The sequence below is a fragment of the Actinia tenebrosa genome, unplaced genomic scaffold (genome assembly GCF_029948245.1).
Source record: "Actinia tenebrosa isolate PJP-AT-01 unplaced genomic scaffold, QUT_ActTen_1.0 PGA_scaffold1__47_contigs__length_23844297, whole genome shotgun sequence".
NCBI lineage: Eukaryota > Metazoa > Cnidaria > Anthozoa > Actiniaria > Actiniidae > Actinia > Actinia tenebrosa.
Genome location: NW_028292578.1, coordinates 17,681,391 through 17,706,240, shown reverse-complemented (window position 1 = coordinate 17,706,240; position 24,850 = coordinate 17,681,391). Strand labels below are relative to the sequence as shown.

General features: G+C 40.0%; 1 protein-coding gene and 1 long non-coding RNA gene across 6 annotated transcripts in view; one reads left to right on the top strand and one right to left on the bottom strand.

Moving 5' to 3' along the window:
- The window catches only part of LOC116308019 (uncharacterized), a 112,411-nt gene that overhangs the window by 36,450 nt on the left and 51,111 nt on the right, over window positions 1-24,850 (top strand). For 4 of the 5 annotated variants that reach the window (XM_089032207.1, XM_089032208.1, XM_089032209.1 and 1 more), the window contains 4 exons: window positions 200-520; window positions 1,214-1,429; window positions 5,432-17,854; window positions 19,691-20,017. In XM_089032207.1, coding sequence (XP_088888333.1) covers window positions 200-520; window positions 1,214-1,429; window positions 5,432-17,854; window positions 19,691-20,017 — 13,287 coding nt within the window. Of the gene's footprint in view, window positions 1-199; window positions 521-1,213; window positions 1,430-3,544; window positions 3,825-5,431; window positions 17,855-19,690; window positions 20,018-24,850 lie in introns of those variants that run through there. The other variant, XM_089032212.1, reaches the window with a different exon arrangement.
- LOC148909984 (uncharacterized) lies at window positions 21,476-22,062 on the bottom strand. The gene is made up of 2 exons (XR_016120145.1): window positions 21,815-22,062; window positions 21,476-21,634 (listed from the first exon to the last, which is right to left on the bottom strand). It is a non-coding gene; the product is annotated as an uncharacterized LOC148909984 (long non-coding RNA).

The window sequence follows — 24,850 nt, the reverse complement described above, 5'->3', positions numbered from 1 at the left end:
TAGATGATGATATCGATGTTGGCAGTGACAATGATTTGACGATAATGTTGATCGTGACTGATGGTGATGATGATAATAGTAATGACAGTGATTATGATTAATAAGTTTGTGCACTTATACAGTAGTAGTGTTTACGCGCCTTTCTCTTTCTGTGAAAATATTGTTAGTGTAATTGTGTTTCTGATTCTATAATACACAGAAACTTCAGAAAGAAGTTGCGCAAGCTCAGACAGACATGGACGCGCTGTTAAAAGCAGGTAATGAGCTGATTGAAAACCGAGAGAACGCACCAGGATCAAAAGATGTACAAGAAGAGATGGACATGCTGAAATACCGACTCGATCACGTTACGCACGCAGGCAACGAACGCCAGAAGGTGTTGGAGAGCAATTGGAATAATGTGAAGCACTTTAACGAGAGTGTTAGCAGTCTTAACGTCCAGCTGAAGCGGAAGTTAAATGATATTGATGTTCTAATGAGACCTGGTGCCGACCCGAAGGACGTATACAATGACCTTAAGGTTTGTGAGTTAGTTTGATTATATGTTCACTGAGAGTCTGGGAGCGCACCTGATATACTTTTTCATTACACTTTTAACAGTCTTTGATTGATTATAAAGAGCTATTTGGAACAGCCGTGACGTTGTAGTCCAGGGCCCGGTTGTACGAAGGGTGGACAGCGCTATCCAACGGATAAATCCTTATCCAGTGGATAAGTCGATGCTGTTATCCAATAAATTTATACACTGGAAGAGATTTATCCGTCGGATAGCGTTATCCACCCTTCATAGTTAATGGGCAACTAGGGAGGCTACGGCAACATTCCACTGTTTCAAATGTTTGTACTGATCATTCCTTGAAAGGTGAAAGCGGAAAAACCCTGGATCTTTTTCCCCCGGAATCTCCTGCCACGTCGTCAACTCTAAAAGTGCATGAAAGTATCAGGGCCATTGTATATTGTATATATTATATGCTTTAATGCGAGGATTCCCGAGCAAAAATTCTGATCGTCTCGTAAAAAGATGACTATTCTTTTGCTTTGTTCTTCGATACAAATGCGATAGAAAATGCATATATAAGAACTCGGTTATTTGCGTTCGGTCAAGTGGCGCTTCTTGTTACTTTGAATACTTTTAAGTATTGAAATACATGTTGTTTCATCGAATACTTGTCATTACTGTCATTAAAAATTGTTGTGTGAATTCTCTCACTAGTCGTTGGAATCTGACATGGATCAGCTCAGCAAAGAGATGACCACGATGAAGGAGTCCGCTGACGAAATTGTAACGCATCTTCACAAAACACACCAGGACACGAAGCCAATCGACAGTAAGGTAGAAGAAATAGGTGACCAATGGAGACAGCTACAGGCGAAACTAAAGGAACTTAGTGCTTTCGTTGGTAGAGGAAAAGTAGATGAATTCCCTCAGGTATGCCAAATTATACATAGCTCTGTGTTTAAATATCGGATATGCACGGGACTCGTATTCTGGTTTCGGAAAAGACACTTCGCGCGGTTCATTTAACCGCGTTTGTTTTGCATGGTCAACAAGAAAAAAACGGTTTTCCATGTTCCCTATCTCCTTCAGGACAAATAGTCAAGCTTCAACATTTTTCTACTTATTCTGTATTTTGTACTTATTATACTTATGTGTGCGTGAAATTTAATGACTAACTTACGTAAATTTATTGAATGGTATGTACGCATGAAAAATGCACTGTTTACACCGGCCTTCCGAAAACTTCTCGACGATAATTCGTTGTTGGCATGCGCACTATTAAGGGTGGGTATTTCATTTGTTGTATGCGCGCTGTAGTGAGTCCACTGGAGAATCGAAGGTGTCTAGATCCGCGGCGCTGAACAAGTCAGCGGCTCAACTTCTGGAATCAGCGAACATGCGCTTTCATCACTTGCTCGCCGTCCACCGGAGAATCGCGGTTAAGAATGAAGTTCGTCGATGCTTACATCATTTTAGGCCTGGGCCAGATAACCTGTCTTCGTTTTCGGCGCAGCCTTTTTGTGTTACTTGAAGGATCGGAAAATAAAACTTGCTTGTTCAGGCAACGGCCTCGTCGTATTTCAATAAAGGTCTTTATTCCAATATTTGTTAATACAGCGAAGGTCGGTATAACATAGCGAAACATTGAAGGAAGAAACAACCGTGTCGAAGCTCATCGAATACTATCAGGATTTTCCCGCATATATTATTTTCCCGCTTCAATTATGGTGTCTGTAATTTGCCACTGATATTAAAAAAGAGCCCAAAAAAAAAAAAAAAAAGAAAAAAAAATTACAAACAAAAAGTCATGAGCAAGCCAAAATAGTTTCCATCTCGTCTTATTCTTTTTCTGGTTTTCCATTTTTCCCTTATTCTGTTTTCTTATTTTTCATATTGTATTTACCTCCTGATTTTTCTGCCAGGAGCTGAGACTGCGAGTTATTTATAATGCAGACTTTTAAAAAAATCACTTTTATTCAAATTTCAAGGTGATCTATCATTTTAGACGGACGTATTTGATTAATCTCGCGATAAGGACGTGGCAACAGTATTGTGACTCATGACAATACCATCTGAAGCTTTCGGTTGCTATAACAATAAAAAATTCTCAGACGCATTTTATCAACTGTGACATTTTTTGATATGTCTTAATGCCATATAGTCAAATAACTTGGTACAGATTACGATGTCATTGCAGACAGACTCCTTGCACCTTCTTGTTTTTCTGTTGCTCCTTTTCTATCTCAGGAGGTAGCATCGATACTGCAGAGTTCTGTGCTTTTAAAGGAATGCTGTGTGTGGTCAAAAAGTTTGTCCCACTGCACCTTCAAGGCCCCTAGCAAAATCATATATTGCCATATCTTTTTACGAAGTTCTCTTTCTCCATTGAATGATATTTTCGTTAGTATTTCCAAAGTTGTTTTCATATATGCATATGGCATATCATATATCATTTGTACAACATTTCATTCACTTTGTAGATCGAAAAAAGTTCAACCTTCTGGTTTGCTCATGACAATATTTTTTCATCGTTTGCGAATCGAGTGTCTTTGATAAGCTTATCATTTCAGCGTCCCAGAATGTTCCAGAAAAAGATTCGCGTTGGACAGTGATCTGTAGCCCACGTGGCCAACTGAAATGATAATAAGATTTGTATATCTTCCGGGCACACCTTTAAAACTTTTATTACTTTCTACTTTATCTGTATCCCCTAATCAAACGTTACACGATATTTTTCCTTCACAAGAACGACTTTTTGTCCTGTCTCGGACCATAGTTGATGGTCCTCGTATCTTCTTTCTTTCCTCTTATATTCCTTGTATCAACAAAGTGTGTGTCTATCGCGTGACTACCTCCTTCTCTCAACTATACCCTTAATGATGATATCCATTCACGCTGTTATTAGTATTTTATTAGTTCAATTGTTATTCATTTACAACGGTAAGAAACCCTTTTGGTATTTGAGAGGAGAAAATATGAAAAAGACCGTGCGTTACATGTAATAAAAAGTTTGTGACCCGATCGTCTTCGTTCCGTGACCTTCTAGGACTCTAAGTACCGTTTTGTATCTCCAATTTCCTAGACACTACGGTCTCTTGCTTTATCCGGACACGGAACGATATCTGAAAGTTTAGCTTTTCTCCTTGGAAATTCCCCAGTTGATTAACGACATTCGATAAAGAGTTCCTAGAGGTCCAAAAGAAATCACTTTTGTTAAAGATAGGAATTTTAAGTCTTCGTCCTGTAGCATGAGGCTACTCGCAAAAGGATGAACTTTTCGAATTTGTCCAAGGTGTTCAGTCGTTTCAAACGCCGATTCAATGCTGTAAGTACTTCGAAAAAATCTCTGCTCCACCTCTACCACTCTGGTTATACAGTTTATTCTCCTTTTTCATGAGTTTGGTTTATTCAATTTCAAGTTAATTTGCAATATATATATACATATTTATTATGATTAAACAAAGGAAACAAGTCTTATCGTGATCCGGATGCACGGTCCGGCATTCACCTCTAAAGAGCTAGCCTTTGGGCAAACAAGCAACTTCAAAATAAGAATATATACTTTCAGTCAAAAGCTATTTCAAATGCTATTGATATTACAACCTGTGTTTTCAATTACTCGTCCGTTTTCATGCTATTTTTTAACACGATTTGGTTTTTGCTGCAACCAATATTACTGGTAGTGTGATTGATAACTGATCCGGCCTCTCTGGTGTTGAAAAAGCCACTTGAATTTCACAAGATTCAATATATTTGATTTGAAGATTACCGTATGGTTTGCGCTCCGGTAAACCACTCAACGGGGCTTGCATTTGTGTAGTATTTTTAGGGCTTGTACGGTATAAGCTTCATTCAAATTCTACTTTACCCTGGGCCCCAGAGATACAGTAAATGAAATTTTTATTGACTTACAAGATGGATCTCCAAGGATATTTCTAGCTTTTTGTAATTTTATTCCTTGCCCCTTGAATTGACATTCACTCGATATTTGGTTTCAACAATCCCTGATATAATCATGTCCTTAGTTGGAATCTTTCTAATATCAGCCATTTTCATAGAATCGTGAATTAAAAGTCCACGTTCCAAAAATCATAAGCATAATTTTTGTTTGACAGAATTCGTGCCAATTATATTTTATTGACATTTGATGTAAAAAATATATAATGGAGATTTATAGTTTTCTGGGAAACCGTTCCCCGGTAATTGCATATGGCATGGAGATGGCCCTACTGTATGTAAAATAAAATCGAGACTTCAAACGTCACCTGTTGTAAAGAACACATGGTGGCTCTATTGTGCCATTCTTCAGTTTGGGTTGGTACTTTCATTTTTGATAAAAAGTATTCGTAATATAAATAAGTGGAGTAATTTGGAAATCAGTTCGATTTGACATACCTTTACGGAAAATGAATTGAAATGAATAAACGCGTTTTGACCTTTTGTTTAATTGTATTCATTTTTCAATTGGTTTTTATTGTTAGGATAATCAATTTAGGGTGTTTGTTCACGAATCTTATGAAGTTCTAGTGTTTTATATATTCTATTTGACTTTTTTTCGCGGAGGGGGGGGGGGGGGGGTGTTTTGTTGGAATCCGTAATAGAGATGGAGCAGAGATTTTGTTTTTCAACTGCAAGATAAAAGAGGCGTCTTAATGACTTTCGAACGCATGACTTGATTGTCCATCTGCATATGGACTGAATTTGGTTTATTTGCTTGTATGGTCATTCCAAGGCTCATGGAACGCAGATTTATTCGAAAGAAAACAAAGAAAGCGTCGCAAAGATGTTTCAGAGCCACTTTTACCTTCGAAATGTCGTTATTTGTCGGTTCAATTGTGTACTAACAGGTTGATTTAATCACTTGCGTTTTTCATTGTGATATTGTTAACTCACTTTATAGGTAGTACAACTTATACCCTGTTTTATTACCAGGCCGGTGAGGAGGCTGAAAAACCAGTCGAAACAAAACCACAAGAACAGCAACCTTTTAAGGTCACCCCAGTTAAAATAAGCAAGTTAGAAGGATTTGAAGTTTCTTTGTCTCCGAAAGAAGATTTACCCCCTGATACTGAATATGAAGAGTATATTGACGATCAGGGTCGCAAAGTTAGGCGAATTGTCAAACGAACTGTTGTGACAAAGAAATATGTATTACCACAGGAAGAATACCCTATTGAAGAACCTACCGAGCTTTCAGAGGGTGCAGTGGGAGGCCCAGCTGAAAAAGAGGGAGAGATTGAAGAGTATGTTGATGAGAAAGGAAACGTCGTCAAGCGAATAGTGAAGAGAACAACAATCACAAAGCGATATATCATTGACAAATATGGACGTCGTGTTGAGGTTTCAGAGCCTGAAATGCCTGAATCTACAACTTTTGAAGCTCCACAATTCAGTGTTACGCCCGTTTCGAAATATCAACTTGGTAGCTTTGAGATCCCCCCTCCAGCGAAAGTAGAAGGTATGGAAATACCCCCAGATTCCGAAGTAGAAGAATACGTGGATGAGAATGGCAAAAATGTAAGAAGGATCGTTAAGAAGACTGTTGTAACAAATCAATTTGTGCTCGACAAACGGGGCAAACCTGTTGACGTTCAGGAATCAGAACCCGAGGCTCCAAGTCCATTCAGTATTGAAACGGTAAAGAAAAGTCAACTTGATAGTTTTAATGTTCCAATTGAACCGAAAGAAATGGAAAATGTACAACCCCAGGAAGAATATGAAGAGTATGTGGATGATGAAGGAAGGGTAGTCAGGAGAGTTACCAAGAGAATAGTTACCACAACAACGAGAACTGTAACCCAACATGGAGTTCTAGCTGAAGGAACAGATGAACAACCGGTCGAAAAGAAGCCACAATTTGACGAACCAAAACCAACAGCACCACCGGAGCATCCAGATAAGGGCAAGCCAATATTTGAGTCTGCTCAACCAGTGTATCTCGAGTTCGTTCCTGAGGACAAAGGTGTTATGCAGCCAAACGAAGAAGAAGCACCATTGGTAGAGGAATTACAACCTCTAGAGGAAGTGCCCGAAAAAACAGAGCTAAAACCAGATGAGTTAATCGAGGAATATGTTGATGAAGATGGTACACGTGTCAAGAGAATTGTGAAGCGATACGTCACCACCACAACTACAAGAATCGTGTACAGGAATGGTGTGCCAATTGTTCTACAACCTGGCGAAGAGCCAGAACCTACTGATGTGGAAGTTAAACCAGAGGAAGAGAAACCCTTTGAGCAAGTGCAATTACAACCAGGTGAAGAAATTGAAGAATATGTTGATGAAAATGGTACACGTGTCAAGAGAATTGTGAAGCGATACGTCACCACCACAACTACTAGAATCGTTTACAGGAATGGTGTGCCAATTGTTCTTCAACCAGGCGAAGAACCACAACCTACTGATGTGGAAGTTAAACCAGAGGAAGAGAAACCCTTTGAGCAAGTGCAATTACAACCAGGTGAAGAAATTGAAGAATATGTTGATGAAAATGGTACAAGTGTTAAGAGAATTGTGAAGCGATATGTCACCACTACAACTACTAGAATCGTGTACAGGAATGGTGTGCCAATTGTTCTTCAACCAGGTGAAGAACCACAACCTACTGATGTGGAAGTCAAACCAGAGGAAGAAAAACCAGCCGAGCCAGCCGAAGGAACAGATGATCAACCCGTCGAAAAGAAGCCCCGATTTGATGAACCAAAACCAAAAGCACAACCAGATCAACCAGATAAGGGCAAGCCAATATTTGAATCTGTTGGACCAGTTTATCTCGAGCCTGAGGACAAAGATGTTCTGCAGTCAAAGGAAGAACAAGCACCTTTGGAAGAGGGATTACAACCCGATGAGGTAATCGAGGAATATGTTGATGAAGATGGTACACGTGTCAAGAGAATTGTGAAGCGATACGTCACCACCACGACTACTAGAATCGTGTACAGGAATGGCGTGCCAATCGTTCTAGAACCTGGCGAAGAGCCAGAACCTACTGATGTGGAAGCTAAACCAGAGGAAGAGAAACCCTTTGAGCAAGTGCAATTACAACCAGGTGAAGAAATCGAGGAATATGTTGATGAAGATGGTACACGTGTTAAGAGAATTGTGGAGCGATACGTCACCACCACAACTACTAGAATCGTGTACAGGAATGGTGTGCCAATTGTTCTACAGCCAGGCGAAGAACCAGAACCTACTGATGTTGAAATTGCTTCTAAGAAAGAGAAACCAAAACCAACAGACGAAGAAATGAAACCTGAAGGGGTTGCTCCTGTGCCAAGTGATGAAGGAGTTAAACCCAAAGGAAAGAGACCTGAAGAAGTGATTGTACAAAAGGGAGAGGAACCAAAATCAATTGAAGACGTCAAAGTCCAACTTATGGAAGAGGTGCCTGAAGAAATTCAACTGCAGCCAGATGAAACAATCGAGGAATATGTTGATGAAGATGGTACACGTGTCAAGAGAATAGTGAAGCGATACGTCACCACCACAACTACTAGAATCGTGTACAGGGATGGTGTGCCAATTGTTCTACAACCAGGTGAAGAGCCAGAATCTACTGATGTGGAAGTCAAACCAGAGGAAGAGAAACCCCTTGAGCAAGTGCAATTGCAACCAGGTGAAGAAATCGAGGAATATGTTGATGAAGATGGTACATGTGTCAAGAGAATTGTGAAGCGATACGTCACCACCACAACTACTAGAATCGTTTACAGGAATGGTGTGCCAATTGTTCTTCAACCAGGCGAAGAACCACAACCTACTGATGTGGAAGTTAAACCAGAGGAAGAGAAACCCTTTGAGCAAGTGCAATTACAACCAGGTGAAGAAATTGAAGAATATGTTGATGAAAATGGTACAAGTGTTAAGAGAATTGTGAAGCGATACGTCACCACTACAACTACTAGAATCGTGTACAGGAATGGTGTGCCAGTTGTTCTTCAACCAGGTGAAGAACCACAACCTACTGATGTGGAAGTCAAACCAGAGGAAGAAAAACCAGCCGAGCCAGCCGAAGGAACAGATGATCAACCCGTCGAAAAGAAGCCCCGATTTGATGAACCAAAACCAAAAGCACAACCAGATCAACCAGATAAGGGCAAGCCAATATTTGAATCTGTTGGACCAGTTTATCTCGAGCCTGAGGACAAAGATGTTCTGCAGTCAAAGGAAGAACAAGCACCTTTGGAAGAGGGAATACAACCCGATGAGGTAATCGAGGAATATGTTGATGAAGATGGTACACGTGTCAAGAGAATTGTGAAGCGATACGTCACCACCACAACTACTAGAATCGTGTACAGGAATGGCGTGCCAATCGTTCTAGAACCAGGTGAAGAGCCAGAACCTACTGATGTGGAAGCTAAACCAGAGGAAGAGAAACCCTTTGAGCAAGTGCAATTACAACCAGGTGAAGAAATCGAGGAATATGTTGATGAAGATGGTACACGTGTTAAGAGAATTGTGAAGCGATACGTCACCACCACAACTACTAGAATCGTGTACAGGAATGGTGTGCCAATTGTTCTACAGCCAGGCGAAGAACCAGAACCTACTGATGTTGAAATTGCTTCTAAGAAAGAGAAACCAAAACCAACAGACGAAGAAATGAAACCTGAAGGGGTTGCTCCTGTGCCAAGTGATGAAGGAGTTAAACCCAAAGAAAAGAGACCTGAAGAAGTGATTGTACAAAAGGGAGAGGAACCAAAATCAATTGAAGACTTCAAAGTCCAACTTATGGAAGAGGTGCCTGAAGAAATTCAACTGCAGCCAGATGAAACAATCGAGGAATATGTTGATGAAGATGGTACACGTGTCAAGAGAATAGTGAAGCGATATATCACCACCACAACTACTAGAATCGTGTACAGGAATGGTGTGCCAATCGTTCTACAACCAGGTGAAGAGCCAGAACCTACTGATGGGGAATTCGAACCAGGAGAAGAAAAACCTCTTGAGCAAGTGCAATTACAACCAGGTGAAGAAATTGAAGAATATGTTGATGAAAATGGTACACGTGTTAAGAGAATTGTGAAGCGATACGTCACCACCACAACTACTAGAATCGTGTACAGGAATGGTGTGCCAATTGTTCTACAACCTGGGGAAGAGCCAGAATCTACTGACGTGGAAGTCAAACCAGAGGAAGAGAAACCCCTTGAGCAAGTGCAATTGCAACCAGGTGAAGAAATTGAAGAATATGTTGATGAAGATGGTACACGTGTCAAGAGAATTCTGAAACGATATATCACCTCCACAACTACTAGAACCGTTTACAGGAATGGTGTGCCAATTGTTCTTCAACCAGGTGAAGAACCACAACCTACTGATGTGGAAGTCAAACCAGAGGAAGAAAAACCAGCGGAACCAGCCGAAGGAACAGATGAACAACCTGTCGAAAAGAAGCCCCGATTTGATGAACCAAAACCAAAAGCACAACCAGATCAACCAGATAAGGGCAAGCCAATATTTGAATCTGTTGGACCAGTTTATCTCGAGCCTGAGGACAAAGATGTTCTGCAGTCAAAGGAAGAACAAGCACCTTTGGAAGAGGGATTACAACCCGATGAGGTAATCGAGGAATATGTTGATGAAGATGGTACACGTGTCAAGAGAATTGTGAAGCGATACGTCACCACCACGACTACTAGAATCGTGTACAGGAATGGTGTGCCAATTGTTCTACAGCCAGGCGAAGAACCAGAACCTATTGATGTTGAAATTGCTTCTAAGAAAGAGAAACCAAAACCAACAGACGAAGAAGTGGAACCTGAAAGGGTTGCTCCTGTGCCAAGTGATGAAGGAGTTAAACCCAAAGAAAAGAGACCTGAAGAAGTGATTGTACAAAAGGGAGAGGAACCAAAACCAATTGAAGACTTTGAAGTCCAACTTATGGAAGAGGTGCCTGAAGAAATTCAACTGCAGCCAGATGAAACAATCGAGGAATATGTTGATGAAGATGGTACACGTGTCAAGAGAATAGTGAAGCGATATATCACCACCACAACTACTAGAATCGTGTACAGGAATGGTGTGGCAATCGTTCTACAACCAGGTGAAGAGCCAGAACCTACTGATGTGGAATTCGAACCAGGAGAAGAAAAACCTCTTGAGCAAGTGCAATTACAACCAGGCGAAGAAATTGAAGAATATGTTGATGAAAATGGTACACGTGTTAAGAGAATTGTGAAGCGAAACGTCACCACCACAACTACTAGAATCGTGTACAGGAATGGTGTGCCAATTGTTCTAAAACCAGGCGAAGAGCTAGAACCTACTGATGTGGAAGTTAAACCAGATAAAGAAAAACCCTTTGAGGAAGTGCAATTGCAACCAGGTGAAGAAATCGAGGAATATGTTGAAGAAGATGGTACACGTGTCAAGAGAATTGTGAAGCGATATATCAACCCCACAACTACTAGAATCGTGTACAGGAATGGTGTGCCAATTGTTCTTCAACCAGGCGAAGAACCACAACCTACTGACATGGAAGTCAAACCAGAGGAAGAAAAACAAGCAGAAGCAGCCGGAACAGATGAACAACCTGTCGAAAAGAAGCCACGATTCGATGAACCAAAATCAAAAGCACCACCAAAACAACCAGATAAGAGCAAGTCAATATTTGAATCTGCTGAACCAGTTTATCTCGAGCCTGAGGACAAAGATTTTCTGCAGCCAAAGGAAGAACAAGCACCTTTGGAAGAGGGATTACAACCCGATGAGGTAATCGAGGAATATGTTGATGAAGATGGTACACGTGTCAAGAGAATCGTGAAGCGATATGTTACCACCACAACTACTAGAATCGTGTACAGGAATGGTGTGCCAATTGTTCTACAACCAGACGAAGAACCAGAACCTACTGATGTGGAAGTCAAACCTACTGATGTGGAAGTCAAACCAGAGGAAGAGAAACCTGAACCTGATATGGAAGTCGATGAACCAGAAGAGGAATCTAATGTCGTACCTATGGTTTTGGAAAGAGGCGTAGATTTGCCGGATTGGCTTGAGGCAAGAAGAGAAGATCCTCGTCCAAAACCAACGGACGTTTCAATAGAAGATGAGGTGTTGTACCCAAGCACTCCTGAATGGAGAGAGTTCGAAGGTCCTGTCGTCATGGAAGAAGTAATACCTCAGAACCTTGAACACAAGCCAAGCGTCATACTTTTTGAAGATCACGCTAGTCAACCATCTTCTATTGACCGTAAAAGACCAGAAGCTCCCGAGGATATCATTATTGATTTCCCAGAAATACCAACAAAGAAGAAGACTTACATAGGAATTTTGGCTACCGAGGAAGCTATCGGTAGCGTTGATGTAAAAAGGGACGTTATTACGGAATTTACTGTTTTAGATGAACTTGAATCACGACCTGAGCCAACTAAAGTACCAGAACCAGATGCAGCTGCTGCCTCTCAAATTCCAGAAGCCGTTGAAGAGCTTTCTCCACATAAGAAAGAGGAGGAAGAAGTTAAGAAGGCAGTACAGATAAAACCATCGCCAAAAGAAGAAGTGGCGCCAACACCTGAAGACGAGTATATCACAATTGAAGAGAGGGAAGTTATTTTGGTTGTAAACATAAAAAGAAAAAATAAACTCCCGAAAAACTTTGTTCCGTACGAACAGGAGCAAATCTCGATTTTGCCAGATGAAATTTTGTTTCCAGAAGACATAAAACCGAAACAGTCAAAAATTATGCCTAGTACTTCTCGTGTGGTTGAAACTGTAGATCCAGAGACGATTCATAGAAGTCCCTGGAATCCGAGTTTCGATGATGAAGAGAAAACACCAAAGCCTGCTTTACCGTCCTTTGACGTTGGTATTTTTAATCCTGCATTCGATGACATGGAGGATCTAGGACCAGAGCAGAAAGGTGCCCAACCTCAAGATGCAATAGAAGGCGTAGAAATGCCTGATGATTCAGTAAGGGCTGTAACAGAAACACAGGAACCAGAAATGGCAGTATCCGAAACACCAAAAGGGGAGGATGAAACAATCGAGGAATATGTTGATGATCAAGGCCGAACTGTTCGACGAATTGTCAAACAAACAATAACGACTAGGACAATTACAACATCAAAGAGACCAGAGGATACTAAAGACACAGTTGAAGTAATACCTGAAGAAGTTGTGGAAACTCCAGGAGAGGAGGAGGGGGAAGTTGAAGAATATATTGATGACCAAGGCCGAACTGTTCGACGAATTATCAAACGCACTTTGACAACAACAACAACAAAAAGAGTCGTAATGCAGCCAGGAGAGCCCATGGAAACATCTACGATCGAAATGCCTGAAATTCCAGAAGGGACAGAGGTAGAAGAGTATGTAGATGATGAAGGAAGAACTGTGAAGCGCATTGTATATAGAACAGTGGAAACGAGCACATCAGTAGAGAAACCTAGTGATGGAAAACCGGTCTTTGAAATTGCTAGTCCTGTGTATCTCGAGCAAGTGCCGTCAGATGAGACACCTGAAAAGAAGGAAGAAGACAACATCCTACCAACATCAACAGAACGAAAGTCCGATTTGCCAGAGTGGTTCGAGGAAATCAAAGAAGAACGTCCCAAGGCTGAGGACATCGATGAGAGTGTACTTGAGGAGCCCGTTAAAGATAAGGAATTACCCAAAGAAGTACCAGTAGGTCCCCAAATAACAGAAGAAATCACACCACTTGAGCAAACCCAAAAGGGAGACTACATTCCACTAGAAATATATGAAGGACCAACAAAAGATACTGTTCGAAAGGAAACTGCAGGAGAAGTGATCCCGTTTGACGAGATCAATTTCGAGATTAATGTACCAAAGAAGAGGGAAGTGTCAGGGGTTCCGATTAGTGAAGAAGATGCAGCTCCGACGTCAGTTGAAAGAAAGGTGTGTGTACCTGATTTCGATAAACTGGACGAAAAGAAAGAATTGGAGCCGGAAGAAGTGGAGGAATATGTGGACGAGCAAGGGCGAACTGTACGAAGAATTGTCAAACGAACAGTGACCACTAGAACGATCACAACAACAAAGAAACCTGAAGACACTGTGCAAATGGTTGAAGTAATACCTGGAGAAGTTGTGGAAACTCCAGGGGAAGAGGAAGGGGAAGTAGAAGAATATGTCGATGACCAAGGCCGAACTGTTCGACGAATTATCAAACGCACGTTGACAACAACAACCACAAGAAGAGTTATAATGCAGCCAGGAGAACCCATGGAAATATCTACGATCGAAATGCCTGAAATTCCAGAAGGGGCAGAGGTAGAAGAGTATGTAGATGATGAAGGAAGAACTGTGAAGCGAATTGTTTATAGAACAGTGGAAACGAGCACATCAGTAGAGAAACCTAGTGATGGAAAACCGGTCTTTGAAATTGCTAGTCCTGTGTATCTCGAGCAAGTGCCGTCAGATGAGACACCTGAAAAGAAGGAAGAAGACAACATTCTACCAACATCAACAGAACGAAAGTCCGATATTCCAGAGTGGTTCGAGGAAATCAAAGAAGAACGTCCCAAGGCTGAGGACATCGATGAGAGTGTACTTGAGGAGCCCGTTAAAGATAAGGAATTACCCAAAGAAGTACCAGTAGGTCCCCAAATAACAGAAGAAATCACACCACTTGAGCAAACCCAAAAGGGAGACTACATTCCACTAGAAATATATGAAGGACCAACAAAAGATACTGTTCTAAAGGAAACTCCAGAAGTAGTGATCCCGTTTGACGAGATCAATTTCGAGATTAATGTACCAAAGAAGAGGGAAGTGTCAGGGGTTCCTGTAAGTGAAGAAGATGCAGCTCCGACGTCAGTTGAAAGAAAGGTGTGTGTACCTGATTTCGATAAACTGGACGAAAAGAAAGAATTGGAGCCGGAAGAAGTGGAGGAATATGTGGACGAGCAAGGGCGAACTGTACGAAGAATTGTCAAACGAACAGTGACCACTAGAACGATCACAACAACAAAGAAACCTGAAGACACTGTGCAAATGGTTGAAGCAACACCTGGAGAAGTTGTGGAAACTCCAGGGGAAGAGGAAGGGGAAGTAGAAGAATATGTCGATGACCAAGGCCGAACTGTTCGACGAATTGTCAAACGCACGTTGACAACAACAACAAGAAGAGTTGTAATGCAGCCAGGAGAGACCATGGAAGTATCTACGATCGAAATGCCTGAAATTCCAGAAGGGGCAGAGGTAGAAGAGTATGTAGATGATGAAGGAAGAACTGTGAAGCGCATTGTTTATAGAACAGTGGAAACGAGCACATCAGTAGAGAAACCTAGTGATGGAAAACCGGTCTTTGAAATTGCTAGTCCTGTGTATCTCGAGCAAGTGACGTCAGATGAGACACCTGAAAAGAAGGATGAAGACAACATCCTACCAACATCAACAGAACGAAAGTCCGATATTCCAGAGTGGTTCGAGGAAATCAAAGAAGAACTTCCCAAGGCTGAGGACATCGATGAGAGTGTACTTGAGGAGCCCGTTAAAGATAAGGAATTACCCAAAGAAGTACCAGTAGGTCCCCAAATAACAGAAGAAATCACACCACTTGAGCAAACCCAAAAGGGAGACTACATTCCACTAGAAATATATGAAGGACCAACAAAAGATACTGTTCTAAAGGAAACTCCAGAAGTAGTGATCCCGTTTGACGAGATCAATTTCGAGATTAATGTACCAAAGAAGAGGGAAGTGTCAGGGGTTCCTGTAAGTGAAGAAGATGCAGCTCCGACGTCAGTTGAAAGAAAGGTGTGTGTACCTGATTTCGATAAACTGGACGAAAAGAAAGAATTGGAGCCGGAAGAAGTGGAGGAATATGTGGACGAGCAAGGGCGAACTGTACGAAGAATTGTCAAACGAACAGTGACCACTAGAACGATCACAACAACAAAGAAACCTGAAGACACTGTGCAAATGGTTGAAGTAATACCTGGAGAAGTTGTGGAAACTCCAGGGGAAGAGGAAGGGGAAGTAGAAGAATATGTCGATGACCAAGGCCGAACTGTTCGACGAATTATCAAACGCACGTTGACAACAGCAACCACAAGAAGAGTCGTAATGCAGCCAGGAGAGACCATGGAAGTATCTACGATCGAAATGCCTGAAATTCCAGAAGGGGCAGAGGTAGAAGAGTATGTAGATGATGAAGGAAGAACTGTGAAGCGCATTGTATATAGAACAGTGGAAACGAGCACATCAGTAGAGAAACCTAGTGATGGAAAACCGGTCTTTGAAATTGCTAGTCCTGTGTATCTCGAGCAAGTGCCGTCAGATGAGACACCTGAAAAGAAGGATGAAGACAACATCCTACCAACATCAACAGAACGAAAGTCCGATTTGCCAGAGTGGTTCGAGGAAATCAAAGAAGAACGTCCCAAGGCTGAGGACATCGATGAGAGTGTACTTGAGGAGCCCGTTAAAGATAAGGAATTACCCAAGGAAGTACCAGTAGGTCCCCAAATAACAGAAGAAATCACACCACTTGAGCAAACCCAAAAGGGAGACTACATTCCACTAGAAATATATGAAGGACCAACAAAAGATACGGTTCTAAAGGAAACTCCAGGGGAAGTGATCCCGTTTGACGAGATCAATTTCGAGATTAATGTACCAAAGAAGAGGGAAGTGTCAGGGGTTCCGGTTAGTGAAGAAGATGCAGCTCCTACGTCAGTTGAAAGAAAGGTGTGTGTGCCTGATTTCGATAAACTGGACGAAACGAAAGAATTGGAGCCGGAAGAAGTGGAGGAATATGTGGACGAGCAAGGGCGAACTGTACGAAGAATTGTCAAACGAACAGTGACCACTAGAACGATCACAACAACAAAGAAACCTGAAGACACTGTGCAAATAGTTGAAGCAACACCTGGAGAAGTTGTGGAAATTCCAGGGGAAGAGGAAGGGGAAGTAGAAGAATATGTCGATGACCAAGGCCGAACTGTTCGACGAATTGTCAAACGCACGTTGACAACAACAACAAGAAGAGTTGTAATGCAGCCAGGAGAGCCCATGGAAACATCTACGATCGAAATGCCTGAAATTCCAGAAGGGGCAGAGGTAGAAGAGTATGTAGATGATGAAGGAAGAGCTGTGAAGCGAATTGTTTATAGAACAGTTGAAACAAGCTCATCTTTAGAGAAACCTAGTGAAGGAAAACCCGTCTTTGAAATTCCCAGTCCCGTGTATCTAGAGACAACGCCATCTGATGAAATTCCAGAGGGTGCAGAGGTGGAAGAATATGTTGATAATCAAGGCCGAACTGTGCGAAGGATTATTCAAAGAAATGTAACGACTAAAACTATTTTGTTAAAGCCAGATGCAGAGAAAAAGGAGCCAATAGTGTTCCAGTCAGGAGATCCTGTCCATCTGGAGGAAGAACCCACGCAACAGGTTTTGGATTCGGAAGGAAACGTGGTTATCAGTACGGTCCAAGTAAGCGAAGGTCTGCCTCAAGCTGACGAACATGTGGAGGAGTTTGTAGATGACGAAGGTCGAAAAGTCAGGAGAGTGGTGAAACATTATGTGACCAGAAGGACTGTTGTACAAGAGGGAAAGATGACACCAATAGAACATATTATTTCGCTGCCAGGAACCGTTGCGGAAGGCGAAGGTACGCCAAAATTCGAGAGCGCTTTTCCTGTTTCTACGGAAGGATATGTTGACAGCAGTGGTCGTACTTGGGTCACAACGACATCAGATATCTCACCCACGATGAAGGTCGAAACAGTATTTACACCACAGGAGATGCAACAGCCGGTGAGCATCCAGGAGATTGAAGAATGTGTACATCCTGAGGAAGAAGAACACTTAGAAGAATATGTAGATGACGAAGGAAGACATGTGAAACGCATTGTCAAGCGATACGTCACGACAAAAACTATCGTACACGAGCGGCAATCACCTTACGTTACGTTTCCTGATCAAGAGGTGACTGTTAGAGTGACTGAAGAACCACCCACTCAGGTTGGTGTCCTTTCACAAGAAAGAGAAGAACCTATAGCAATAGCACCCGATGGTGTTAGTGTATCATTTGAAGAAAGACCGCTTGAAGAATTGACTGAGGTGGAAGAAGTGGAAGAAAGCTGGCACGATGCTGTGTTGTTTAAAGAAGCTTTGAGACTGAGCTCAATACGAATGTCCACTACCACGTATACCGTGACAGATCAACGCTTCATCACCATTATGCAGCGTCTTTACCAGCTGATCGTAGAAAGAAAGTCACTGATTCTATTGTATGCTGTCAAGTACAATGTAACGTTAAACGTCGAGCTGGAAAGCCTTCTGCTGTGGTTAATCGAGATGGAGACGAAGTTAGGGAATCTCTCGCCGGTGACATGGAGACTTGAAGGAATACGTCAGCAGCAGCTCGCCACAAAGGTATCCGAAAAGACCGTTAGACAGCCGTAGACTTTAAGCCTGTAAAGCTTTTTTTTTTTTTTTTGGTGATTTTCTTCGAAATGGCTCAGTTTTGATCCATGTTTTGTTTAACATTTTCAATGTAGAAGTTCATAACACTAATTTAAAGAAGTCGCGTTGATTTAAACCGCGTTATAAATGGTCATAATTAGTAGACAAGGCATGCTGGTTAATGACGAATAATAAACATAAACAGCAACAATAGCTTAAAGTTCATATTAAATCTTCTCATTTTCAGCTCAGTCACCTATCATAGTTGTCACTGTATATCAAGTGTGCATTTCCCCCCACTCTTGTTCGTATCAATGTACACTTAACATTTCTTGCAAGCGTTCGATTCTTCTTGTCTCTTCAAATGGACAATAGGACCGAGCTCTTCCATTCATTTTCTTCTGCATGGTTAATAAATGATAATAGGTGTTTTCGAACTGTCTCGTACTTGTATTCTCCGAAAGAGTATATGCATGCATACTCCATCTGTTTTTCACGTAAAGATGTGGTAATTGCACTTTAATTCATTCGATCATAGTTAAACATTACATGTAGTGATAACTAATTATTAGCTTGTGTATCATTTCATACTTTACTGTAGATCATAATAATAGTTAATTGCTTCCATAGTATTTCATTCCACAGTTGTACTTATATCGGCGATACCAGCGGAGTATTTGCGCATGGACCAGTAGTCATTACATTGTGTGTGACGCGCTGCACTGTCATAAGCACCAGTAATACTCTATGTCATTTATGTAATCCTGTGATTTCTAAGACATCCACTACACCTATCCACTGCACAACCATTTCATTTTATTTCCTTTTTGAATTTTAAACTTCTAACGAAGGTTTTATAAAACGAGTTACCATCTCAAACGTAGAACCGCATTAATACAGCGGATACCTTAGTTAGTAACCAAGTAATCCCTAAAAGATTTTACTAACCATCCTAACACCAATAATTAAATAAAATTCTAATTAACAATTTTGCATAACTAATGTTTTTAAATAAATTGTCAATGTTACTTTGAATTAATATTTGACGCAAATAAATGCAAAATATAAAGGGGAAAAACTGAATAAGTTTTGTAACTTAGAACGAGGCCTCGGCCAATGTAATTGAAGCCAGGCTAAAGGATAACCCAATAAATATTAACCCGAACGATTGATAATTGTCTATTAACAGGTTGAACGTCTGGGACTGAACATAACCATAACTGCACATGCAGACTAACTCTAACGAATAAACTCAACAAGTATAATACCTTCCTTGTCGCGGAAAGGGTTACTTCTAAAGCCATTATTAACTGAGAAATAAAATTATAATTACTCGTAAAAAAAGATAAAATGGTTTACTGAAATCTTTAAGGGGTAAATAGAAACGAAACTTAATGAAGAAATATTATGTACGGCATCGTCCAACAGGAGAGACATGAGGAAAAGCAGAAGAAAGTGGGACTCTTATTGCTTACGCATTGCCCAACCACAGGAGTGACTGGCAAGGTTTATCGATTTATTTGCATCTAACCTCTTTCATTGGTTGAAAAGGGTTGGAAGTGTCGAGGAATTTTCCCCTTTTTTGATGGGGGAGGTGTTAAGTAATAACCCGATTAACCTTCTATATTTTGTGTATTTTTACTCTACTCTCCCATTCCTTCTCTTATCCTTTTAATCCTTGTTTCTTGTGCACCCCTTTATTCCCCCTCTCCTTCGTTGGTCGATGGCGTATAGAAATTTCATTCATTAAGTCAAACGCCATGATAAAAGTTTCTAATTTCGTTGCAATTTATTTTTTCCATAAAGAAACTCAGTGATGACATCAAGGACCATAAGCCAATCATCGAGAACTTCGCAGAAGTCACTCAGGCACTTATTCTCAAGGTGCCTCCTGAGGAGCGTAGAAACCTTGAAGAGGAAGTGAACCAGGTAATGGGGACATGGGAGGACATTAACGGCAAAGTAGACGCCAGGCAGAAGAAGGAAGATGAAGTTAAAGACCGTGCAGAAAACTATGATGAAGCCAAGAGCAAACTCGCCAAGATCGTGGAGCGCATTGAAGCGAAGTTGGACGAGCAGAGAGCGTTTGCTGATGAACCTGAAAAAATCTTGAAAGAAATCGGGGAACTCAAGGTAAGAAAATCAATTTGATTGAAAAATGAATCCTTTGCGCGGCGTAAGGCATTAATCAGCTGCGCCTATCTTGGAAATGGATAGCAAAGGTAAGGTAAGGCACGGCGACTCGGATCCGATATACAACAGCAGCAGGAGGAGTTAAAGACAGAAAAGAAATGACGAATTTCTTGAAAATAAGCATGCTATAATTTTAATTTCGCTTAAACAAGCTTGCGCGAATGATGTTTAGAATTCAATGCACCGTTTACATGAAGGAAGGCACCAGAAACATTGGAATAAGCCTTGGCAATTGGCTCCCCCTCTCCTCGTGTAAACAGGGCGTTACCCCACCACGTGGAGTCGTTTATTCATTATCACTGGCTGACTGACTGTATTCATTAGAATAGCCAAGACTGCCATTAAAGCTGATAACGATAACTGTTAAACAGTAATGCATGATTGAAGCAGAAAATTCTAGAAGTAGCAATTACCCTGACAAATAGTACTTCAATTTTTTAAGTTGGCGCGGCTGTCATGGAGCTCTGTTTAGTAACTTTAGTTATATTGTTGCCGGTGAGCGCACGCTCACGATTGTCTGCATAACACTGGGGAGCCATGTACTATTCTTATCAATGGTCATGGCTTCTTATTCATGAATCGGAAATCGAAAGCGTTTTTTTGTTGGTTAATAACGGAAGCCTTTTGACAGCCACCTAATTTCCTCGTTTCGAGCAAACGAACTAAGTTCCGCTCTTGCCATGTATGAAAGGAATATTGTTAATAACTTTTTAATAGTTTGATCCCCCCCCCCCCCCCCCCCCATTTTTTACCTGGGTCATCCAAACAAATTCGAGATTCAGTTATCTTTTGTTCAACATCATTCAACAACTCTTTATTTTGTTTTGAGTATTATTTGTAGAATTGTTATTCTTCCACTACGGGTGGCCTAGATTTTGTAAACGCTGAATGAATTTCGAATTTCAAAGCTAGTAATGTGATCTGACATATCTGTCTCGAATTGATGTATTTTACCAATCCTTTGGTTGTGAACTATGTTATATAAGTATCTATTAGAAGTATTTTTGTATAATTGAAATAATTATCCAAGTAATATATTATTCACCTTTTCATACACCTCAATTTACTAAAAGGAAATAATTTTGAATTGCCAAACTATGGTTCAGTAGCTTTCAGACATAACAAAATGATTGAAATGATAGCTTGGATATTAGTTCTGTGACGGACGTTGGGCTTATTTGCTTCTCATGGGATCTGAACTGTTTTCCCAAGGAGAAAAGAAAAAACACGAGCTAAATGAGAGATATTAAAGACACAGATAATTTTTTTTTTAATGCTTATGGAAAATTTTTTGCTGAAAGGTTAGCCAAGAACGAGCATCTTGATTTCTCATTTCTCTCCTTGAAGAAGGAAAAAATGAAGAAGGAAATGGAATGAGAAGAGAGAAAATAACAATAATTTCAGTTTATCCTTATGATTCTTTTATTTTTTAATTGCTGAACATATTTTTTTTCTTTTTGTAAAAACGTCAACCAAGGATGAACATCTCTTTAGAAAGATTTTAGTCTCAGTTGAAGATGCTGCCAACCTGTCCTGGCAGACCAAGCTCGTGACTCACTGTAAAGGGGTTTAACAAAACAGAAGTCCTTTCAAATTACACGAAACGAAAATCTCTTTTTGACAGTATTTAACTTAATAACATTTGTTAATGGAGTAGCCTTTGATATTTTATTCGTATAAATATATTTTTTGTCTCTGAAGTTTGTTGTTTCTAGAATGTACAATGAAACTCCTAACCTGTTTGATGAAACTCCTCTTGAAATATAGACTCTCGCTACACGAGTAATGCAAATATGTCGAAACTCATCATAATCATAGTTATTTGCATTTCTCCAATTTATCTTCTATTGCTTTAATGTTTAGTCAAAGAAGCCAGTATTGTATACTGTATAATTGTAATTCCAAATAATGGGTGAAGATAACTTCGAGGTGTTGTTCAATTGTCGTGTCTCGTACGGTATAAAATATGAGATAAGTCACCGGAATATGTTTGCTATTGAACAGGGAACGAGTCAGAACGCGCGCTTAAGTCAAACAAAGCAACATGACACTATCACCACGGTGAAATGCAGATGTGTCTGAATATATAATCAAGTCTACTCAGGAAAATGCGAAAGAAAAGTGGCTGATTTCGTCGACTCCCTGCCTTTTTTCCAATTGTATTTACAGTTCAAATAGAAACATAACATTGTATTGGATATTCGCTTCAAAAAACAATCAATTTTGTAGTTTGTAATGAAAATAATTGGATTCTCATTGAGCGGTCAAACTAGCTTTGAGAATGAAACAACCACAGAATTACCATCGGAGAAACTCCTCGATTGTTAATGATGGACGACGGTGATATGGAAACGGCAGACGAAGGTTTAGGGAGCGAATGCTCGTCCGAGAGCGGTTCGGTAATCTACCGTGGATCGGAAACGACAGTTTCCGTGGCGCACGATAGTTCTGGCGAAGCTCTGCCTCATGTCGCTGGCTCGAGTATCAGAAACTCTGTCGAGATAAACAGAACTCAAGCAATACGGTCAAATTTGAACTGTAATATCGATTGTAACCATAATTTGAACTCAGAGAAAAAACCATTCGGTACTGTATTCACTGAAGAAACGAATTTCAGAACTACAAATGTACTGTTTATTGTATTCGGAGACCAAAACAATCTTCCAGTCGAATCTCCAGAGCGCTGCTTTGTTGTTAAAAAAAAAATAAATGGGAATGTAAGCAACGGAGAGAAAAGTATCAAGAATAGGAAGTCTCCAAGGAATATGCAGAAGCATTTCACAGACTCAAGCTGCGAATTATCAGAACTGGAAAATTATTGTAAATTTATAACAGTTTGGAAAACACCATTTCAAGAGAATGTCTCTCATGATAGAAGAAGGAAAAATGAAAGCCAGACGGATTCCACTTGTGTGAAGGCAATAAGTCACTTTGTTTTCACTCCTAGTGTTTTTTCGTCGGGGTATGACAGCTTTATAAGCCCGAATGAGGTAGGCGTTTTATTGAATTGGTATTTTATTCAGGCATGCAGCCTAAACAGCATCCTCGTTGAATGAAATCACTCTTAGTGTACGGTCACGCGAATGGAAATCATTCGTGCTTTTTTACTCTCTAACGATAATATGTAGTTTAGTTTTCTTAACGCTCACTCGGAGAGGTAAAAATCTTCGATGGTTTTGATCTAGGTGGTATTTAGTCGTTTTTATTGAGGCTTTTTTCGCTCGCTTTTTTCCGATCGAGTTTTTAGAGAGATTGCGTTACATTGTCCTTAGCGTCAACCTAAATTTGTTCTTTGTTTACTCTTTTCACATCCTACCTTGTAAATTGTCAATCATAAATCCCTCGACGTTTATGCTTTATTGAATTTGTACAGCCTTTACAATGAGGTCCGTTTATATGTGATGAAGACAAAATATCAATCCTCTAGATATGCGTCGCGACATTCAATAACTTTCTTCCAGCAATAAAACATCATGTACTTCGCGTTGCCATATAATAAGATCGATGGAAGGCTTTTGGCATTTAGCAAACATTCACTTAGCTAGCTTTGTATTGCGTAAAACAACGCTATTTTCGATTAACTGTACAAAAGGAGTATAGTGCAAGCAAACAACTAGATTTCTAACAGGCAATTAGCGAATTCCCTAGAAAGTTTTACCTCGCGATCAATAGAATTATTTACACATAAACTCCAGTAATCTTCTCTATTTTACATTATTTACTATTTTAGAAGTAAAAAGAAAAGCAATACTTTCATCTACAAAAAAGGAGGTTTTCGCCCGCAGGGGTTAGATAGCACAAGTGCTGAATTCTCTCACGAACCCAAAAAGGATTTTTTTCAATTATTTTCATTAAGATTGTCTACATATAAAAATACTAGAAAAAAGAATATAAGGGAGGATAGAAAAACAGGAAACCAAGGAAAAAGCATTTATTTTATTTCATTTTATTTTAATTTTCTGTTTATGATGAGATTACAGGATCGATAAATATATTTTTCTTCGTTTTCTTTGCTTTTCATTGCCTATCGAATTGTTCTCATTATTTCTTTATTTTATGCTATATCTATTCAACTAGATGTACTCTGTTATGAACGGAATTGCCGTATGATTTCGTAGGCATATTTTCTTATAACTTAATCATGATTTTTTTTGTCTCCGAAACCGCTTTGCTAAGATACGTTTATATCGTCCGTGAATGCACTTAGTAGTTAATATTTATGTGAATTAAATGCTAATTAATGATTTGATTAATGGACAGACATCATCCAATCTCATCTTCGAGGGAGGTCATTGATTCGCGCTCTCATTGGTCGAGACTCAAACAAAACACTTAAAAACCTATTCTTGTGTGCATTTTGTCTGAAGACAGTAATATTAAAACCTTTATTTGAAAAACACAAGTTGTTCAAGAAAGAAAATTAGGTTTTATTGATATAATTAATAAAGCGGTATATAGACAGAGAAAAAGAAAACATTCTTAGGGTATATTTATAAGTCTTAAGTTTCCTAAGAAACCACCATTCGAGATTTCCATCTGCTTACTAGCCTGCGTCACATCCGGAATTTCCTTCGTAAGCTATCTGCTTACCCGACTATTTATAATTATGGAGATGTGTCATTCACTTGTTTCTGCATTCCTTGTTCTTTTATCGTTGTTTAATTGGTGTGCTAAGAGACACTACAGACTTTCGTATTAGTATTAACAATTTAAAAAAAGAATCAATCAGTCTTTTATATAGTACCTTAATTACCAAAAATATCTAGACAAAAT